Source organism: Salvelinus sp. IW2-2015, linkage group LG13 (assembly GCF_002910315.2).
Source record: "Salvelinus sp. IW2-2015 linkage group LG13, ASM291031v2, whole genome shotgun sequence".
Classification (NCBI taxonomy): Eukaryota; Metazoa; Chordata; class Actinopteri; order Salmoniformes; family Salmonidae; genus Salvelinus; species Salvelinus sp. IW2-2015.
In genome coordinates, this window is record NC_036853.1 from 48,921,705 (window position 1) to 48,945,129 (window position 23,425).

Below are 23,425 nucleotides of genomic sequence, written 5' to 3' on the forward strand. Positions count from 1 at the left end.
GCCCATGTTGACTCCAATGCTTCCCACAGTTGTCAAGTTGGCTGGATGTCCTTTGGGTGGTGGACCATTCTTGATACACACAGCAAACTGTTGCGCATTGCCTTATTTATTTTACAGCATATTGGGTGACAGTCATTCATATTCCTTTCACCCAGCTCAATGTAACTTTGATAGGTTTAGGTTACTACATGATACTCAAATTTGCCCTGTACCCATCATGAGGTTGCTACAACCTAGCCTAAGAATGGAAGTTTACAATGTAGGTGCACAGGTCGAGAGAAACATTTGAGTAATCAAGGTGACAGACAGTGACACATTCAATACCGCCTTGTACACTTGCCTGCATCTAGCTGATCTAAGGTGTAATCCAACAGTCGCAAACAAGAGTTTCTATTGTACAAATTCTGGTATGTTTATCCCTGTTCTGTTTGCTTCCGTTTCAGAAAAGTTTTTCAACAGAATCGGCGGAATGAATACACCCCTGATCACACGCAAACACAGTTCACTTTCATAGCAGCCACAAAGCATAAGCTACAGCTTGCTAGCACTGCAGTGCATACAATTAGTTGAAACAGCATAATCACTTTGCTCGTTMATTTCTTCTCGCATCTACGTGCTTYGCTTGCGGGCTTTAGTGCACAACACATCAGCTGTCTGTGACCCAGGCTGTGTGACCAGGCGACAAAACCTTTACAAGCCAAACGTTCATATCATAATCGCTACACAGAGCCTACATCATTGTCATGCAGTACAGTTAGCAAGCAGTTTAGCAGTTACACTAGCGGGCCCCGGTGGCATTAAATTAAAACCAAAAGCTTACCAACCAGTGTTGGCTAGCCATAGCCAGCTAGCTAACATGGCATCCCACTCTGTTTGAGATGGGTGTTTTTGAGTAGACAAAACTAGCTACCTAAGTGAAAGTGAGAAGGAAAAAAATCTCTTTCTTGCTTCTCCATTTTTTAAGAAATGAATTTGTTCAAAACTGTCCAACTATTGTCTTTCTCTCCGAGTCAACTAWTTGTATGCACTGCAGTGCTAGCAAGCTGTAGCTTATGCTTTCAGTACTAGATTCATTCTCTGATCCTTTGATTGGGTGGACATGTCAGTTCATGCTGCAAGAGCTCTGATAGGTTGGAGGACTGCCTCCAGAAGTTGTCATAATTATTGTGAAAGTCTATGCAAAGGGGTAGAACCAAGAGCTTCCTAGGTTTTGTATTGAAGTCAATGTACCAAGAGGAGGACGGAAACTAGCTGTCCTCCGGCTACTTAATGGTGCTACCCTGCAGAGTTCTGTTGAGGCTACTGTAGACCTTCATTGCAAAACAGTGTTTTATAATCAATTATTTGGTAAGATGTGAATATATTTAGAAAAGTTTTATCTTAAAAGGATAACTTTTTTCAGGTTTAACTWTTTTTTTTWAATGAAATTCACTGAGGAGGAAGGTCCTCCCCTTCCTCATGATGAGCCTCCACCGATCAGAAGAAAACATGACTGGTTGAGTTTATACCACAATAAAATGGAATACATTTTAAAGGTTAAATAGCAAATCTTTACAACTTGGTCCACAGAGATCCTGTTGAATTAATAGGGATTTTATATTTAATTCTGATTAAGCTCATCCATACCGGGAATAAATTAAATCTACTTTCACCCCTGATTATATAAGAATTATCTGGCCATGTAAATTCCTAATTCAGGCTCAAAAAGACACAGACAAGTGCAGAGCGAGAGAGAGTAGTGTTTCGCCCAGTGATGTAGTAGAGTCACTAAACCTTGAGTCCCCTGTGCTCACGTCACAAGTCCCTATGGCTGAAGTTGGACCAGGACTTTGGCACTTTAAGTGCTCAAGTCWGAGTCACTGGGTCCACATTAACTCAAAAGCTATTTACCCAGTCAGATATAGCGTAGTGGCAAGAGGAATTTAGCAACTAGTCTCTTGTAATCAGCCAACCGCATCCCATTCTAGCCATCACTTACCTGCTTMTCTCCGTCCGCTCTTCATGCTCATCTCTTCCTCCATCATTTAAAAAAGTATAATTTAGCTGTGATGCAGTCCCTGATCAGTTATCTGTTGTTACATTTGTACATTTGATACATTRGAGCAGCTCRTAGAGGGAGCAAASTTGATACATTGTATATCATTTCATCYTTGGTATAACCAGTGCACAGGCCAGTCTGGGTAGGCTTTGCAAGTTCGTTGTCATGCAGCAGTGCCAGAGAAGAAAAACAGCTTTGCAACAGGCATGTGTGCAGATTTACAGCAAATAAAACTGCTCATCTCTAAGCTCAAATGGTAATAAAAAAGAAATATGACCCACGATTTCGTGCACATTTGATGTAATTTCACAAACCAGGTCGTGGGCCGTGTTAAACTAAGCCTGGGCCGATAATTACTGGTTTGATAAACAACATTGTTCAGTCATGTTACCTAGCTAGCTAACAACCTGGTAACTTGACAGTAGGTCTAGGCAAATTTGAAGAAAGGAAAAGGGTCTGCTACTCATGAGATCTGCTTCAAAGGTAGGATTCATATGGACCTAATGCAAGCCTAAAATATATATTTTTAAATYGATTATCTTTCTGGTGCTCGATACGTTATTTTGTGCATAACGTTTTTAAAGTTGGGAGCAGTATGTGTTTGTGGGAGAGAGACAGAGTGAGTGTGTTACAACTGAAGAGTAAAGGTTTCATGCAGTGCTTTCCCCTTACTGCCACAATGACATGCAGATCATTATGYGTGTGTATTCCTGAAGTGGTAATATCAGTGACAGGTTTTTTGTGAAGCACGTGCATAGCGTTTAGAAAAACAGGAACAAGCGTTGGAGGGGACGGAGCGAACAGGACGCTAGGTCACTGAATATTTCTGCTGTGGTATTGCGATACTTGGCCTGGTATCGTTTGTAAAATGTTGGTATCGTGACAACACTACAGCTTATAGGGATGAGGTCAGTGACCTGGAAACCTCTCCCTCAACGGCAGCAAGACAAAGGACCTGATCGTGGACTACAGGAAACCGAGGCTTAGAACGTCCCCGTCCTTATTGACGGGGCTGTAGTTGGAGTATCAAGTAACTCGGTGTCCACATCACTAAGGAATTAGCATGGTCCACAAACACCAACCCAGTTGTGAAGAAGGTACRACAACACCTCTTCTCCCTCAGGAGACTGAAAAGATTCGACATGGGCCCTCAGATAGTACAGCTTCACAATTGAGAGCACCTTGACTGGCTGCATCACCGTTTGATATGGCGACTGCTTGGCATCAGACCCAGGGAGGAAGAGAGGCCCAACTCGGAGGAAAATCTGACTCCCTCCAGAAGGTKGCGTTTGACCATTTTCGSCCACCAAGCAWRGAGTTTTTGTAGGGAGGTCAGTGATAGTGTTGAATTTTGCCAACAAAAAATGTTATGGCTTATTTTCTACGTGAGMTTTATTTGATCGAATTAGAAGCTTCGTAATGCTTAAGTTGTTACGAGTGTAAGTACGACGTGACATCCCGGCAACTTTGGGGGATTATTATTATTTTTTTTACATCGGAATTGTCTCGAGATGGCTATTATTGTCATGAGGCTAGTAGCGTACCTTCTATCTYCATTGAGTATTGGCGGTTGACGTCCACAACCCTCATCGAATATTCAAAAATGGATTACAATAATGAGACGTATCCACCAATCCAAAGAAAGTTTAGTCGGGAGCTAGACAGCCCTCCGTGCCGCTTTGTGGACAATAACTCCCATTGTTAGGGCGGAGAGACGTGTATCTTGTCAGAATATCCATAATCTTTGTCTCTCTTCCGTGATCCGGAAACCGATAAGTGGTCGAGGAGYGTGTCAATCACTGACGTATAATAAGAACTGGAGACTGCATTTAAAATGTCTGACCGTAGTTTAAGGTAATCAACTCATGTTCACATACGCCGATTCATGGACCGTCTATATCTGGGTTGCATCCGGTTTATACAGACTAACGTTAGATGCGCACAAGAACTCAGTGGGCACAGGTAGCAGCGACGACGTCATCCCAAAACCTGGCAGACATTGGGTGGATATAAAATGTTTATCTTTGGCTGTGAGTGATTTATTATATATTTTTATATAACTCAATGGGTGTTTTGTGCCCAAAGGTGAGGACTAAAGTGTCTTAGGAATTGTCTAATCGCACTTCTCTATGTGGCTGCCTATGGAAATTGCCTTAATCTGCCACACCCCCTTTGAATCAGCTGTTATACTTTCAGAGGAGAAAAGCATGCACACATTAAGATTGATATGCTACTTATCCTTTTATCAATTAAATGTCTTGCGCAGCTAACTTAATTAGTTTTTATCACATTACACATTTATTTTGGGATCTACCTGTCATTTGCCTGATGGAAATTGTGGAGAAGCAGCTTCTCATTTCATACAAGCACATTTTCGTCCACGTTCGATCTCCTCGCCGGCTCTCCTCGCCGGCTCTCCTCGATTACCTTTGGCCTATTTCAAAAGGAGGCGAAAGGACTCGGGAACAAATCGAATTTAGAAACACACGTACGGTGTAATAAAACACGTCACGATGTCGCGAGGACATGTCGACCGGTTCCCCTCCGCACATGTGTTCAAATGTGTTAACCAGAATTGAGTCTTGGTCAGTTTTTGGATAGTAAGAAATAATTCCCCTGATTTCTTATCTTGTGCAAAGACACATTATCATATTCTAACCAGATTCTTGATTTACTGCATTTCCTATTATTTACTCAATTAAAACAGTGTGACACATGGAAAATAATACAATCAATAAATAGTATACCAGGAAGTTATGAGAAGTGTTACCTTACATCCTTGCCAGTTCTAGACAGTCAATAAATACACTGCTCAAAAAAATAAAGGGAACACTAAAATAACACATCCTAGATCTAAATGAATGAAATATTCTTATTAAATACTTTTTTCTTTACATAGTTGAATGTGCTGACAACAAAATCACACAAAAATGATCAATGGAATTCAAATTTTATCAACCCATGGAGGTCTGGATTTGGAGTCACACTCAAAATTAAAGTGGAAAACCACACTACATGGCTGATCCAACTTGATGTAATGTCCTAAAACAAGCAAAATGAGCTCAGTAGTGTGTGTGGCCTCCACGTGCCTGTATGACCTCCCTACAACGCCTGGCATGCTCCTGCTGAGGTGGCGGATGGTCTCCTGAGGGATCTCCTCCAAGACCTGGACTAAAGCATCCCGCCAACTTCCCTGACAGTCTGTGGTGCCAACTTGGCGTTGGTGGATGGAGCGAGACATGATGTCCCAGATGTGCTCATATTGGATTCAGTCTGGGAAGCGGGCGGGCCAGTCCATAGCATCAATGCCTTCCTCTTGCAGGAACTGCTGACACACTCCAGCCACATGAGTCTAGCATTGTCTTAGGAGGAACCCATGCCAACCGCACAGCATGGTCTCACAAGGGTCTGATGGATTCTCATCTCGGTAACTAATGGCAGTCAGGCTACCTCTGGCGAGCAACAGGAGGGGTGTGCGGCCCCCCAAAGAAATGCCACCCCACACCTATGACTGACCCACCCGCCAAACCGGTCATCTGGAGATGTTGCAGGCAGCAGAAACGTTCTCCACGCATCTCCAGACTCTGTCACGTCTGTCACGTGCTCAGTGTGAACCGTGCTTTCATCTGTGAAGAGCACAGGGCGCCAGTGGCGAATTTGCCAATCTTGGTGTTCTCTGGCAAATGCCAAACGTCCTGCACGGTGTTGGCTGTAAGCACAACCCCACCTGTGGACGTCAGGCCTCATACCACCCTCATGGAGTCTGTTTCTGACCGTTTTGAGCAGACGCATGCACATTTGGGGCCTGCTGGAGGTCATTTGCAGGCTCTGGCAGTGCTCCTCCTTGCACAAAGGCGGAGGTAGCGGTCCTGCTGCTGGGTTGTTGCCCTCTACGGCCTCCTCCACGTCTCCTGAATGTACTGGCCTGTCTCCTGGTAGCGCCTCCATGCTCTGGACACTACGCTGACAGACACAGCAAACCTTCTTGCCACAGCTTCGCATTGATGTGCCATCCGGAATAGCTGCACTACCTGAGCCACTTGTGGTGGTAGACTCCGTCTCATGCTACCCACTAGGTGAAAGCACCGCCAGCATTCAAAAGTGACCAAAACATCAGCCAGGAAGCATAGGAACTGAGAAGTGGTCTGTGGTCACCACCTGCAGAACCACTCCTTTATTGGGAGTGTCTTGCTAATTGCCTAAAAACACCTTTTGTCTATTCCATTTGCACAACAGCATGTGAAATGTATTGTCAATCAGTGTTGCTCCTAAGTGCAGTTTATTCACAGAAGTGTGATTGACTTGAGTTACATTGTGTTTAAGTGTTCCCTTTATTTTTTTGAGCAGTGTATATTGTTGAGCATTGACAGTAGCTAACCTAACCACCTCTTTTCCCCCAATCACTCTCAGGTGAAGGACATCTCACTGGAGGCTACAGGAGCTTTGTGAAGCCAGCGGGACACAATACATGGAGAGATGACCAACCAATCACTGTTGATGAGGGGAGTGAAACCTCAAGCCAGCACGTAATCGTGATAGAGGTWAGAGCGCATTCCCTTTGACATTGTTATCCAATTCAACTCATGTACCGGTAATAAACTCCTCTCTTCATGTGTCAGTCTGAAGATGTAGAGGCTGCAGGTCCTGGAGAATCGTCTCTGGTCAAGCAGGAGGGGTCTGAAGGAGAAGAGGACCCATGGCACAGCAGAGACATCCAGACTGGAGCAGCATCTGGAGTGCCCCCTGTAGCCACGGAGGACCCCACATCACCTACCCAGTCCAGGATCCGACCGCGCATCACGGAGGTCAGTGGAATGCCGAACTCCGCCCTCAAGTCAGAGACCGATACCAAGACATTAACTGAAACACACAGGCTATTACACACAGGAACTGACCGCAGATCAGACCCAGAGAGACTGGGGCTGGGGCCACTCGGCTGTCCTCCTGCTCCCGGTTCCGAATACTTAACGGTATTTCACCAGAGCCAGAAGATGGTTCATTCCCGTGAAGATGGTAATGCGTTAGAAACTGCCGTTGAGGATCCGTCTTGTTCTTACTCTACAGAGATGGACCCTGGCAATATATCCTTGGGATTAGAGACGCAAACTAATCTGTCTAGAGGGGACTGGAACCGGTACAGTAGTAGTGTGTTCTCTGAAGGGTGCCTAGATAAGAAAGGGGAGGTTATAGTCATTGATGAAGTGACTGTGAAAGTGGAGGGTGACGCTCCTCCCACATGGAATGTGGATAGTCACCTAGGTGACGGACACTCACAAGGCAGAGACTTCTTAGATTACAGGGAAAGCTTAGAGACAATTCCAAATGACGTGACCCACTCCCCTTTACACACGCTCAGGGATCGGGACCCAGTGTCCACATCGATGGGACCTTCCGATTCACACAACCTTTTCGATCAGGTATTGAACTCAAACGACAGCGCTAGAGCCCAGGCTCAGGGAGGGGGAGCAACATCAGACAGTAGTAAAGAGAAACGGTTCCTCTGCATGTTCTGTAGCAAAGGCTTCAGCTGTCCTCAAAAGGTGGAGATTCACCAGAGATTCCACACAGGGGTGAAACCCTTCAGCTGTAACCAGTGTCACATGTGCTTTGCCCAGTCTGGTGACCTGAAGAGGCACCAGAGRGTCCACACAGGGGAGAAACCCTACAGCTGCCCACAGTGTGAGAAGAGGTTCTCCCGCCTGGACAAGCTGAAGATGCACCTGAAGGTCCACACGGGAGAGAGGCCGTTCGCCTGTACGCACTGCAGGAAGAGGTTCTCAGAGAGGAGCTACCTCAGGATACACCAGCAGAAAAACCATTCCACTCTATAACATAGAAGGTAACGTTCCACTCCATAGCTTCTGAGGTTTACATCAAATCCTGCCTTAAAGAGAAATAATAATTTTTATTGTTGTCAGCAGAAAAGATCCACAGATGAATTTGAAATAATGAGAGTAACAGATTTCGGTGTTGAATATTCCTGGGTAGAATATTGCATCCAGACATTGTGTGATGTATAGGCCTAAATAGTCTGTTACATATTGTGTTTGTACAGTGTAGGCTATATGATGTTTCCAAATGCCTATTTCATTACTTCCATTAAACTACTATGGTGTATTTAACACTTGTTTATGTTTAATAAACACAAAATGGGACTTTTCATTCTAAGACTTTCATTGAAACTGTCTTTAATATACATCAAATCTGATCTCACCCTATTCTGCATACACCCAAGAGCACTTTATAACTAATATACACTTACTAAATATACCTACACATACCCACACACTAACAAACACCTACTGTACATGTCAAAATAGTTTAGTCAGGTTTGTCTGATGATGACTTTTGACAATTTTTACCCACAACATCTTATTTATGTCCATAATGAGTTTAACAACAATGAAGTCATTCTATAACTACAGTATAGGACTCAAATGTAGTGTGGATGGTTAAACACTACGTTTAAAGTGTGTTTATTGTCAGTGTGTGTGTACGTACCTGAGAGAGTGTATGTCTGTGTAATYTGYATCACCTGTCTCTTCCAGGAGGAGGGACCAGAGGTGCTACTGGTGAAGGAGGAGGGCTGTGAGAAGGGTTTGGGGAACCCTGAGGGGACCATGTTCATGGAGGACAACCAGACTACACCTCCTCCTGAACCCACAGAGGAACCAGCTGAGCAGCACTGGACCACATACAGTCTCACTGAGGATTTTCTATTTCAAGCCCAAATATGTCATACTTTGACAAAAATGAGGACCTATTGATGAAAATCGTTGTACAACATCATGGTAAGCTCTGGCCATCGTATTTCAGCAAAAAAAAAGAATTTCTGCTTTTGTGGATCTGTAAGTGTGGGACCATGTCTTTGAATTATCAAACGATTAAAGAATTTCAAATAATCAAATCAATGTACACATTGCATAGTATGAAATCAACTAACATGTTTGCATAGCACTCATAGCAATCCCTCACTGCCCAATGAGAAGATGCTCCATAGSAGGATGCTYATATCAGATTTCTTGATCCAACATCCTCTCACTCTGTATCTCTYACAGTCAGTAGACATGGAGGATGGGAAGCCTGATCTGCTGCTAGTCAAAAAATACATGATCTAAGATTGATATTTGGTATTAATCYGTCATAAAAGTGTAAGTAATCGCTCAGCACTACCCACCAGCACCACCTGCAGGGGCACCAGAGAGTCCACTCATGGGAAAAMCCCTACAGCTGCCCCCAGTGTGAGGAGAGTATCTCTCGCCAGGACCAGCTGAAGATGCACCTGAATGTCCACTTGGGAGAGAGGAGCTACCTCAGGATACATMAGCAGAAAATGCACAAGAACCATGTATAGAGAGTAATTTGACATGTAATGTAGTACTAGTTAGTTTGTAGTTAATTCTGTTGGTTTTGGATGTAGTAGGGAACTGGATGAGGTGAACTGAGGAAAGAATGAGTATGATGAGGCAGAGTAGATGATATGGTGATGGTTGGTGTGATGGTGTCTGTAAAAATGCTTCACTGATGAAGAGTGACAACCTTGTCCTGTTTGATGCTGGTGTTTTATAATGAGGAAATGATAGTGCCTTAATTCATGTTTACTTGACAGGAAGTTAAGATAAAGAACGATAGAGATAAGAACATAAAGATGTGTGTAATGTTGAACCYTTTCCAAAGTATTCTAAAGTGTATCTTATCAAAGCGAGAGTTTTTTTTTTTTTTACAATTAAACTCCAATGGCTGCATATTGTTAGGTACTTGAATCACAGTCATAGAGGTGGCCTTGACTGTGGTTAACATTTTATAATATCATGTCATGTTTCTGTGTACAACATAGAGTTTCTTATATAAACCTTTATGCTTTTCTGAAATTGGCTGGTCACAAACCCTGGCCCCGGATCAGAACCCTGTATCAGGAGCMATCRCTCTTCCTTCCCGAGTCACAACCAGGACCGAACCACAAGGGACAGAGACTCCACCACCACACAGAACACAACCAGTGGACAGGTGGACTGAAYAACCTCAGTCCTGGTGGTCATCAGAGAGACRGRGGCTCCAGTCAGGGATYCAGTCTGCAGCCAAGACCCTTCTCTTCACAGTCTCAGTGCAGGGATGAAGCAGGGCYTGGGGCTGATAGAGATAGACCCTCCTGTTCCTATGATACAAACACCACAGTATCCATGATGAGACCCCTTGGTGATAGTCTAACAGGAAGTCTGTCTTCTCCTTCAGGGTCTTGTCTAAAGCCTGGTTAATGGGTTCATAGAAGGCTTGATCATGGATGCAAGCTTCTCCTTCCAGAATAACCTTACCAGACATAGAAGTGTCCACAAAGGGGAGAAATCGTAGCAGTGTGGCTTGAGATGTACAGGGGATATCTGGGAACCATTCTTTAGCTGATATATTATAGTTATCATGTGAAGTGTCTTGGGGTAAGAGTTTTTTCTGTGTCCTTTCACATTCTCAGATGATACAGACTTGTTGTTTGGTGTGCTGGCATAACTGAAACACTGTCATTGAGGTATAACACTATATTTTCGCTCAATTTGGTTTTGCAGATGTTCTATTAATAACAAATATACCCCAACATTATGTGGTACCTGTTTCTTTATGTACCAAACAATGTAAAATAGGTGATCAAACCTGTTGTCCTTTTGTTATGTTGTCTCTGCTTGTTTATCATTTAGAATTTAAATTGGCCTTGGTTTCATTGGCTTCCTTCAAACATATAGGTTTCTGTCCTTGCCACTGATGGGATCTAGCCAGCCATTCTTTTCAGGTCATTTACGGTAATGTATCCACCACACTTGTAGTGAAAGAACGTGGGGTGGCAATCGGCAGATGTATCACAGAGACCAACTGGCTGTATACACGGGAGAGCTGATGGCAGTACTGCTGGCCTTGCAGTGGGTGGAGGACATGAAGCCGGACAGGGTTGTTGTGTGTTCTGACTCGTGTGCAGTATTGATGAGTGAAGTCCTTCAGATTACGGAGGAGACAAGACATGCTATATGAGGTACTCCAATTAATTCCCGGTGAGGCAGATGGGTGTACAGATTCGTTTAGCTTGTGTAAACCGTGTGGGGGTGGAAGAGAATGAGGAAGTAGATGTGCTAGCTAGACAGGCCCTTAGGAGAGAGGAGGTGGAGGTCCCCATGAGGAAGGCAGAGGCTAAGGGACTGATATGGACAGTGGTGGTGCAGAGATGGCAGGAGCAGTGAAACTGCTTAGAGACAATAAGGGCAGGCATCTATTCCAAGTAGGCTACAGAGGAAAGCCGGGGAGGACGGCAGGAAGAAACAGAAGAGAGGAGGCCGTCTTTACAAGGCTACGGGTGGGACACAGCCGGCTGAATAAGACATTAAGGGCTCTATTTGAGATGTGTCCTTAAAAATGTTCACCAAACTGCCAATTTCAGGCAGCCAACTGGAGATATTTAAGAGTGAGAAGGTTACAGAGGCATAAATATCATACACCCCCCCGCAAAAAGAAATGGCTAACCTCCTCTCTTATTGGTAATGGTGAGAGGTTAGCATGTCTTAGGGGTATGATTTTTGTGCCTTTGACTTTCTCACTCATCAATTTTCACGATTCGTTCATGATTATCCGCAATCATGGTAGCATCCACATTAATGTAGCAGTGTTCAGAAACAAGTTATATTCTTATTTACAATAAAAGTGACTCCAAAATGATACAACACATTATTTACCATTCATTTATATTGGGCACAACATAATCGCCTTATATGAAACATTTGATCTCAAATCCAAAATGCTGGAGCCAAATTCAAAGTTTTAGCTTCAATGTCCAAATAAATATGTAGGGCAGTGTATGTCACTGTATTTAGTCTACAGTCCTTGGTCGATCTTCAATGCATTCCTAGTCCAAGGCTTGTGCTCTGTTTCTTAAGTGTTGCGCTTTTGGTGGTAGGTGCACTTGATTCAGAAGCCCTGCGCTCCGGGTAGGCAAAGTGATAGGCCTGCAGCTCGTCGTGTCTATTTTAATATAGAGGAATATTTAACTTTCTCTGGTCATAGGAACATGAATTTGTGCATGAGGCAGATGCGGTGCGACTCGAGTTTTGCCATTAGGTAGAAGACGGGGTCCCCTCTGGTCAGTCTCACCAGAGAAAAGGAGAGAGCAGGGGCCGTGAGAGGCGGACACCCTCTGCTGCTCTCTTCCTCCGCTCAGACTAATGCTGTGTTCAAAACAACTGGGAACTCGGAAATCTCAGACTTCAGTTCGTTCAAGACAACTGGGAACTTAGACTGGGATAAATAGTTTTGAACKGTCATTCCACCTGGCGAGAAGGTGGAAAGCTTTAAGTTCCTTGGCGTACACATCACTGACAATCTGAAATGGTCCACCCACACAGACCCTCAGAAACTTTTACAGATGCACAATTGAGAGCATCCTGTCGGCCTGTATCACCGCCTGGTACGGCAACTGCACCACCCGCAACCGCAGGGCTCTCCAGAGGGTGGTATGGTCTGCCCATGTAACAGTATAACTTTAGTCCGTCCCCTCGCCCCGACCCGGGCGCGAACCAGGGACCCTCTGCACACATCAACAACAGTCACCCACGAAGCATCGTTACCCATCGCTCCACAAAAGCCGCGGCCCTTGCAGAGCAAGGGGAACCACTACTTCAAGGTCTCAGAGCAAGTGACTTCACCGATTGAAAGGCTATTAGCGCGCACCACCGCTAACTAGCTAGCCATTTCACATCCGTTACACCCAACGCATCACCGGGGGCACACTGCCTGCCCTCCAGGACACCTACAGCACCCGATGTCACAGGAAGGCCAAAAGGATCATCAAGGACAACAACCACCCGAGCCACTGCCTGTTCACCCACTATCATCCAGAAGGCGAGGTCAGTACAGGTGCATCAAAGCTGGGACCGAGAGACTGAAAAACAGCTTCTATCTCAAGGCCATCAGACTGTTAAATAGCCATCATCAGCCGGCTACTACCCGGTTACTCAACTCTGCAGCTTAGAGGCTGCTGCCCTATATACATAGACATGGCTGCCCTATATACATAGACTGGCCACTAATAATGGAACACTAGTCACTTTAATAATGTTTACATACTGCTTTACACTCAACTCCTATGCTGTCTCTTATACACATCTAGATGTGTATAAGAGACAGCTTTTATACAGGTAACGAGTTCAAACAGGTGCAGTTAATACAGGTAATGAGTGGAGAACAGGAGGGCTTCTTAAAGAAAAACTAACAGGTCTGTGAGAGCCGGAATTCTTACTGGTTGGTAGGTGATCAAATACTTATGTCATGCAATAAAATGCAAATTAATTACTTAAAAATCATACAATGTGATTTTCTGGATTTTTGTTTTAGATTCCGTCTCTCACAGTTGAAGTGTACCTATGATAAAAATTACAGACCTCTACATGTTTTGTAAGTAGGAAAACCTGCAAAATTGGCAGTGTATCAAATACTTGTTCTCCCCACTGTATATACTGTATTCTATTCTACTGTATTTAGTCAATGCCACTCCGACATTGCTCGTCCTAATATTTATATATTTCTTAATTACATTCTTTTACTTTTAGATTTGTGTATTGTTATGACTTTTTTGATACTACTGCACTGTTGGAGCTAGGAACAGAAGCATTTCGCTACACCCGTAATAACATCTGCTAAATATGTGTACGTGACCAATAATATTTGATTTGATTTGATTTGAACTCAGAATTCCAAGTCAGAAACTCAGGAATCTTTCTAGAACTCCGACCTGAAGATCACGGACATCAAGTTCCCAGTTGTCTTGAAAGCACCATTGCCATTAGATGCAGGTCCCATCAGTAAAATAAAAAGCTAATTATTTACAAATTATTTCAATTTATGCTCAGCAAGTGCTACACAAACTGATCTATTTTTGAGCTTGAGTTTTGAAATATGATATGGTCTGAGAAGAACAATATTGGCAGGCCAGGCATATCGCCAATATGCTGTGATAATGTATTACAATGGCTTGCGAAAGTATTCACCCCCTTGGCATTTTTCCTATTTTGTTGCCTTACAACCTGGAATTAAAATATATTTTTGGGGGGGTTGTATCATTTGATTTACACAACATGCCTACCACTTTGAAGATGCAAAATATGTTTTATTGTGAAACAAATAAGAAATAAGACAWAAAAAACTGAAAACTTGAGCGTGCATAACTATTCACCCCCCCAAAGTCAATAGTTTGTAGAGCCACCTTTTGTAGCAATTACAGCTGCAAGTCTCTTGGGGTATGTCTCTATAAGCTTGGCACGTCTAGCCACTGGGATTTTTTCCCATTTTTCAAGGCAAAACTGCTCCAGCTCCTTCAAGTTGGATGGGTTCCACTGKTGTACAGCAATCTTTAAGTCATACCACAGATTCTCAATTGGATTGATGTCTGGGCTTTGACTAGGCCATTCCAAGACATTTAAATGTTTCCCCTTTAAACCACTTGAGTGTTGCTTTCGCAGTATGCTTAGGGTCATTGTCCTGCTGGAAGGTGAACCTCCATCCCAGTTTCAAATCTCTAGACTAAAACAGGTTTCCCTCAAGTATTTCCCTGTATTTAGTGCCATCCATCATTCCTTCAATTCTGACCAGTTTCCCAGTCCCTACCGATGAACAACATCCCCACAGCATGATGCTGCCACCACCATGCTTCACTGTGGGGATGGTGTTCTCGGGGTGATGAGAGGTGTTGGGTTTGCGTCAGACATAGCGTTTTCCTTGATGGCCAAAAAAGCTAATTTTGTCTCATCTGACCAGAGTACCTTCTTCCGTATGTTTGGGGAGTCTCCCACATGTTTTTTGGCGAACACAAACATGTTTTCTTATTTTTTCTTTCAGCAATGGCTTTTTCTGGCCACTCTTCCGTAAAGCCCAGCTCTGTGGAGTGTATGGCTTAAAGTGGTCCTATGGACAGATACTCCAATCTCCGCTGTGGAGCTTTGCAACTCCTTCAGGGTTATCATTGGTCTCTTTGTTGCCTCTCTGATTAATGCCCTCCTTGCCTGGTCCGTGAGTTTTGGTGGGCGGCCCTCTCTTGGCAGGTTTGTTGTGGTGCCATATTCTTTAATTTTTTAAATAATGGATTTAATGGTGCTCTGTGGGATGTTCAAAATTTCGGATATTTTTTTATAACCCAACCCTGAACTGTCCTTCTCCACAACTTTGTCCCTGACCTGTTTGGCGAGCTCCTTGGTCTTCATGGTGCCGCTTGCTTCGTGGTGTTGCAGACTCTAGGGCCTTTCAGAACAGGCGTATATTTACTGAGATCATGTGACAGATCATGTGACACTTAGATTGCACACAGGTGGACTTTATTTAACTAATTATTTGACTTCTGAAGGTAATTGGTTGCACCATATCTTATTTAGGGGCTTCATAGCAAAGGGGGTGAATACATATGCACGGACCACTTTTCCGTAGTTTATTTTGTAGAATTCTTTTAAACAAGTTATTTTTTTCATTTTACTTCACCAATTTGGACTATTTTGTGTATGTCCATTACATGAAATCCAAATAAAAATCCATTTAAATTACATGTTGTAATGCAACAAAGTAGAAAAAACGTCAAGGGGGATGAATACTTTTGCAAGGCACTGTAGGCCTACTGTAGGCCCCCCACTGTAGGCCCCCCATCCAACTCAACGGGGCCACAGTGGATAGGGTTACTCGGCGTGCACATCACTGACAAGCTGAAATGGTCCCTTCACACAAACAGTGTGAGCTAATGACTCACATACACACACATGTAACATGTTTTATGACGCTCACAAGCTACACAAGAGTTGTTWAAAAGTAAGGTGTTCTTCTACATAGAAGATCATGGGAAATTATACTGTAATAAGCTCACATAGATGCTGCCACAAACTCCAGACAGTTGTCACTGACTAATTGGATATTMATTTCCCACTGAGCAAACAATTTCTGTACTTACAGCATTCGGTAACACTTGACACCCAGTGTCATAACACGTTATGAGATGGTCATAACTATGTCTTAATATGCAGTGGCAACCTGTCATTCAGTTCATATATATATATAAAAAATGCCTGTTTTGCTTGTTATTTTGGCATTAATACATGTCACACATCAGTTTGCAAACAATGTAAAAATAATAATAATAATGATTGAGTTAATAAAGCCGCATACAAACATGGTCTCTTTTTTTGCTTTCTTGAGTAAGGCAGCTCCAATATTCAGTACTTTCTGTGGTGGTGGGGCAGCCAGCAGAACATATGGAGTGTAGTTGTTGGTAATGTTCTCTAGTTGTGCAGTGATTGGCTCAGTGTTCTGTCACTCATGGGGACGCAAAATCTACGGGGAGAGCTCGAAAATTCAAGCCCCTTGGGTAATGCCATAGAGTTACATTAGAAGTTCCCATCCAAGAAGGCTCAAGGTCATTGGCCACAGATAAAATAACGTCAAATTACATTATATCTACCATAGCTATGATTGGACTGATCATGTGAACATCATACTTTCAAGCTAGACAAGCAGTCATCATGAATCACGTCGACAATCTACTGGCAAATCCTTTTCAATCCTTGTCATATAAAGAGAACTTATAGATAAAACGTATCGGTGAACCGTGACCGGGAGTCCCATAGAGCGGCGCACAATTGGGCCAGCGTCATCCGGGTTAGGGGAGGGTTTGGCCGGGGGGGCTTTACTTGGCTCCTTGCGCTCTAGCGACTCCTTGTGGCGGGCTGGGTGCCTGCAGGCTGACTTTGGTCGTCAGTTGAACAGTGTTTCCTCCGACACATTGTTGCAGCTGGCCTCCGGGTTAAGTGAGTGGGTGTTAAAAACTTCTTCTTAATAGGGGGCGCCATTTCCACTTTGGGAAAAAATAGTGCCCACATTAAACGGCCTCGTACTCTGTTCTAGATCATATGATATGCATATTATTATTACTATTGGATAGAAAACACTCTGAAGTTTCTAAAACTGTTTGAATTATATCTGTGAGTAAAACAGAACTCATTTGGCAGGCAAAGTTTCAAACAGGAAGTGAAAATTCTGAAATGGGTCTCTGTGACAGGCCTCGCCTATTCAATTGCCTTGTATTTATGGATATGTATGCACTTCATACACCTTCACTAGATGTCAACAGCAGTAGAATGTTGGAATGAGGGTGTCTGGCCGCTGTTGTGGGAAAGGAATGCAAGCGTTGTTGAGGTGACAGATCAGCCATAAGTTGGCAGTTTGTTGCTGTGCACCTGGGAGCACCATATCATTTTCTGCAATGCGTTAGGTAGACACGAAGAAATGCTCCGTCTGGGACGTTTGGATACATATGAGAAAAACTCATAAAGATAGATTTTCAACTGAGTTTTGACCAGTTTATTCTACTTTTATTATGACTTTTGGAAATTTCCATGCCGCCAAACGTTCATGGACACGTGAGCACCATTATGCTCAGCCAAAGTTGCTAATCGACAGAAGAAATGACATTCTAAAACAAAAACAACGATTTATGTGGAACTAGACTCCTGGCACTGCATTCTGATGAAAGTTCATCAAAGGTAAGAGAATTATTTATGATGTTATTTTCGATATTTTGTTGAATATTGGACTCCAACATGGCGGAGAATGGCTGAGCGCTGTCTCAGCATTATTGTATGCTGTGCTTTTTACTAAAGTATTTTTTTTTAATCCAACACAGCGGGTGCATTAAGAACCGTGTATCTTTAATTATTTTCCAACATGGTATTTTCAGTAAAGTTTAGATGAGTTTTTCTGTTAGATTACGTGAACTCCAAAATTTCTCTGGACATTTTGGTGCTATTTGTGACGATGCTGTGTTGTAAAACCCAGATTTGTAGCTAAAATATGCACATTTCGAACAAAACATAAATGTATTGTATAACATGATGTCATAAGACTGTCATCTGATGAAGTTGTTCAAAGGTTAGTGATTAATTTATTTCTATTTGTGGGTTTTGTGAAAGGTATCTTTACGGTGAAAAAATGGCGTTGTGTTTTGGGCTATTGTGGTGAGCTAACATAAATATATGTTGTGTTTTCGCTGTAAAACACTTAAAAAATCGGAAATATTGTCTGGATTCACAAGATGTTTATCTTTCATTTGCTGTATTGGACTTGTGATTTCATGAAATTATATTWTATGATATCCCTGTGGCGCTAGGCTAGGCTATGCTAGTCAGCTTTTCTGATGAGGATGATTCCGGATCCGGGAGGGGGGGTCCGTAGAGTTAAGAAGCGCGGTTTGGCGGGTCATGTTTCGGAGGACACATGACTTCACCTTCGCCTCTCCCGAGCGCGTTGGCGAGTTGCAGCGATGAGACAAGATCGCAATTACGAAATTGGGGAGAAAAGGGGGTAAAAATGACAGACATAAATAAACGTATTGGTAAACGTATTATATAAACGTATTATTGGATAAATAAACGTAATAAACGTATTGGTGCTCGTCGGCCATAGGACATAAACATTGCAAAACAAGTTGGAAATCGCAAATTCAATAATGAGTGGTTTGGAAGGAATCAGTGGCTAACTGCAAGCATTGCAAAGCCATCACTAGCCTGCTATTCAGTGGAGTGGGTGTGTGGTCCAAGTCTGGGTTTAACGGTCACTTTTCCAAGCTTAAAAGGATAAACATTCAACACCATGGGCCAGAAAAGGTTGAATAAATTAGCCATGCTGTCAATCCAGCATGACTTCTGCCATGTTCAAAACAACTGGGAATTCTCAGACTTCAGTGCGTTCAAGACAACTGGGAACTCTGAAATAAACGAGCTCTGACTGGGAATATACGTTTTGAACGGTCATCCATCTTGGAATTCCAAGTTGTGTTGAAAGCACCATAAATCCAGAGAATGCCAGAGGCTGAGAGGCAGATTGGTGGAACTATTAGGCAGAAGGATGGAGATAATAGGGCTACTCCTGGAATAAGTGGACCTACTGCAAGAAATGTTGCTTATGGTAGTCCTGACACGGTTACGAGACCTGTTCAGAAATCTTTCTCTCACAAATGTGTTATGTCAAAGAACACCTTGATAGTTAATCAGATTGACTTTATAGCCGTCATTGGAAAGATTATCAACCTGACTGTGTTTGTGGAAGGAAGAACTGCCAAGTTGAAGATCATTTTGGAAGCAGCAACGGTTTTAGGAGTAACAGTAAAATAGCGCCAGAGAGGAAGGCAGACGTTTTACGTGACCCCAACCGATTGTTTTTTTGTTTGTTTATTTGCGTTGTTTGTAACTTATTTTGTACATAATGTTGCCGCTACAGTCTCTTATACCCGAAAATAATTTCTAGACATCAGGACTGCGATTACTYACCACTGACTAGCAGGATCCTTTTTTTCCTTTCGCGAGCCCGACGCGAAGGATATACAGCTTTCTCGGGAACAGGCCCAGATCCCAGTGATTTGCATGAAGAGGAGGCGGGTAAAAAGGGGCCGAAGGGCCGAAGGGCGGGCTGCCTTCTGAGAATTCGTAGGCGATCGAATAAACCCACACTTCCTTCCATTCTGCTAGCAAACGTGCAATCTTTGGAGAATAAAATCGATGACCTACGTGGATTAAACTACCAACGGGACATTAAAAACTGTAATATCTTATGCTTCACGGAGTCGTGGCTGAACGACGACACTATCAACATACTGCTAGCTGGTTATACGCTGTACCGGCAGGATAGAACAGCAGCGTCTGGTAAGACAATGGGCGGCGGACTATGTATTTTTGTAAATAACAGCTGGTGCACGATATCTAAGGAAGTCTCGAGCTATTGCTCGCCTGAGGTAGAGTATCTCATGATCAGCTGTAGACCACACTACCTACCTAGAGAGTTTTCATCTGTATTTTTCGTAGCTGTTTTACATACCATCACAGTCAGAGGCTGGCACTAAGACTGCATTGGATGAGCTGTATTTCGCCATAAGCAAACAAGAAAACGCTCACCCAGAGGCGGCACTCCTAGTAGCTGGGGACTTTAATGCAGGGAAACTTAAATCCGTTTTACCAAATTTCTATCAGCATGTTAAATGTGCAACCAGAGGAAATAAGAATCTGGATCACCTCTACTCCACACACAGAGAAGCATACAAAGCTCTCCCTCGCCCTCATTTGGAAAATCGGACCATAATTCTATCCTCCTTATTTCTGCTTACAAGCAAAAATTAAAGCAAGAAGCACCAGTGACTAGATCAATAAAAAAGTGGTCAGATGAAGCAGATGCTAAGCTACAGGACTGTTTTGCTAGCACAGACTGGAATATGTTCCGGGATTCCTCCGATGGCATTGAGGAGTACACCACATCAGTCATTAGCTTCATCAATAAGTGCATTGATGACGTCGTCCCCACAGTGACTGTACATACATACCCCAACCAGAAGCCATGGATTACAGGCAGCATCCGCACTGAGCTAAAGGCTARRGCTGCCGCTTTCAAGGAGCGGGACTCTAACCCGGAAGCTTGTAAGAAATCCCGCTATGTCCTCTGACGAACCATCAAACAGGCAAAGCATCAATACAGGACTAAGATCGAATCGTACTACACCGGCTATGACGTTCGCCGATTGTGGCAGGGCTTGCAAACCATTACAGACTACTTAAGGTAAGCACAGCCGCGAGCTGCACAGTGACACGCGCCTACCAGATGAGCTAAACTACTTCTATGCTCGCTTCGAGGCAAATAACACTGAAACATGCATGGGAGCACCAGCTGTTCCCTAGAGACTGTGTGATCACGCTCTCCGCAGCCGATGTGAGTAAGACCTTTAAACAGGTCAATATTCACAAGACCGCAGGGCCAGATGGATTACCAGGGACACTGACATTTTCAACCTCTCCCTGTCCGAGTCTGTAATACCAAAACATACCAAACATGTTAAATAAGCAGACCAGTCGAGTTGCCCAACAGAACACTAGGTAAACCTGCCTAAAATGATACCAAGACCCGTAGCACTCACATCGTAGCCATGAAGTGCTTTGAAAGGCTGGTCATGGCTCATATCAACACCATTATCGCCAGAAACCAAAGACCCACTCCAATTGCTACCCCCACAACAGATCCACAGATGATGCTATCTCGAATTGGACTCCACACGCGCCTTTCCCACCTGGACAAAAGGAACACCTATGTGAGAATGCTATTTCATTGACTACAGCTGCAGTTTCAACACCATAGTGCCGTCTGAGGCTCATCAATAAGCTAGAACCTGGTACTAACACCTCCCTCTGCACTGGATCCTGGACTTCCGACGGCCGTGCCCGTGGTAAGGGTAGGTAAAACACATCCGCACGTCTGATCCTCAAACAGGGCCCTCAGGGGTCTGTGCTCAGTACCTCGCTGTACTCCCTGTTCACTCTATGACTTGCACAGCCAGGCACGACTCCAAACAACATTATTACATTTGCTGATGACACAACAATGTAGGCCTAATCACAGACATGACGAGACAGCCATAGGGAGGAGGTCAGAACCGGCTGTGTGGTGCCAGAGAGCAACCTCTCCCTCCAACGTGATCAAACAAAAGGAGATGATTGTGGAGTACAGGAAAAAGAGGACCGAGACACCCCCATTTCATCGAAGGGGCTGCAGTGGAGCAGGTTGAGAGCTACAAGTTCCTTGGTGTCCACATCACCAACAAACTAACATGGTCCAAGCACACCAAGGCAGTCGTCAGAGGCCATGACAAAACCTATTCCCCCCTTGAGACTAAAAAGATTTGGCATGGTCCTCAGATCCTCAAAAGGTTCTACAGCTGCACCATCAAAAGCATCCTGACTGGTTGCATCACTGCCTGGGTATGGCAACTGCTCTGCCTCCGACCACAAGGCACTACAGAGGTAATGCGACGGCCCAGTACATCACTGGGGCCAAGTTTCCTGCCATCCAGGACCTCCATACCAGGCTGTGTTCAGAGAAAGGCCCTAAAAATTGTCAAAGTCTCAGCCACCCCTAGTCATAGACTGTTCTCTCTGCTACCGCACGGCAAGCAGATCGGTTACCGAGGAGAGTCCAAAATAGTCTAGTTCACACTACCCTAATGGATGTAGGACATTACACACCTATAAACAGCTCTACTCACCAAAGCCATTAAGCACTCTACCCCATGAATATCAATTCACCATGCCTAAGACTAGTACCCCATGAATACCCCTGATATTACCCCCATGAAAACATCTAATCAAATGGAATTCCTATACCCCCGCATGACAATTGAGCCAATTACAAGCCCGCATAATCTCTCGCAATATAACTCCTCGGACCATCCCCTCGGTCTCCTCTCCCCAACTTCACCCCACCCCCTCCTAAATCTCAACCCTGCACGACACCCTGCTGCTCCCGCTTCTCCTTACCCTTCTCTTTTCACTATATAACACTCCACTGCACTTACCCCACCTCCCACCCTAACGGCTTCACTATCTGTTCTCTACTGCTTACCAACACGTCTCGCCTCCCTCCATTCCCCACTCACCTCCCCCCCCTCCCCTCACATCCGAAACACCACCCTAGTCACCTCTTTCACTACCTCTTTAAAAATCGGAAACAACTTAACCTAGCAGCTACAGTGCCAACCCTTGTAATCTCACATATTATAGTGGATACGACCTACAAAAACTGTCACGAGGGCACTGAAAACCCCATAACGAGGTACTCACCCGCACTGTTTCCCTCCCTCACCGATGTCCTGAACACCTCAGTATAGCCAGCACCTCTAGATACCAGCCTAAACGCTCACACGAGTCCTCCATGAATAACCCCATGTAACTACCCCATGCCGACCTCAACAGCAGACCCCCCCCTGCCTATAAATAGCAAACAGCTCCAGACACTAGAATGACTTTAGCTCCCTGAATTGACACCCAGGAGTTAATATTACCTCCTGGTGTACCGTCCCTCTTAAGTAATGGCTAGTGATATATGAGATAATTGGATTCACCTCACGCAAAGACCAATCCCTTATATTGCTCCTTAAATTGTTAAACTATTATACTCTCTACTCCCCTTAATACCGGCCCATGACTAAACACTCTGACTTTCCCAAACTATAAACCTCCTAGGAAATGCCATTGCGGACTTCGACCTGGCTCTCGAGCACCCGCCTCCGATAATTAAGAACGATTACTACACGTGCAACAGCTCCCTCACGAAACACCCTTTGTAGACTATTCAGGCACCCTGAGGACAACACCATCAACATGGGATGCCACCGACCCAAAAACCTCCACAATAACACATATTAACAACCAACCACACCCTGACATTATGGAAAATACTGTTGAACCTTTCCACCACTAGGATATCCACGCCCCCCCAGAAATGAGTATTGAATTAGCCCCTATGAATTGAATTTATGTGACTCCATGTAAAATTATCATTACACTCCAACTA

At 43.9% G+C, this 23,425-nt stretch overlaps 1 protein-coding gene across 1 annotated transcript in view; it reads left to right on the top strand.

The window, feature by feature from the left end:
- LOC111971318 (uncharacterized) overlaps window positions 1–23,425 on the top strand; it is a 95,912-nt gene that overhangs the window by 933 nt on the left and 71,554 nt on the right. Inside the window, 3 exon segments of the mRNA XM_070446025.1 lie at window positions 6,449–6,579; window positions 6,658–7,866; window positions 8,587–8,737. Of these exon segments, the coding sequence (XP_070302126.1) occupies window positions 6,449–6,579; window positions 6,658–7,866; window positions 8,587–8,737 (1,491 nt within the window).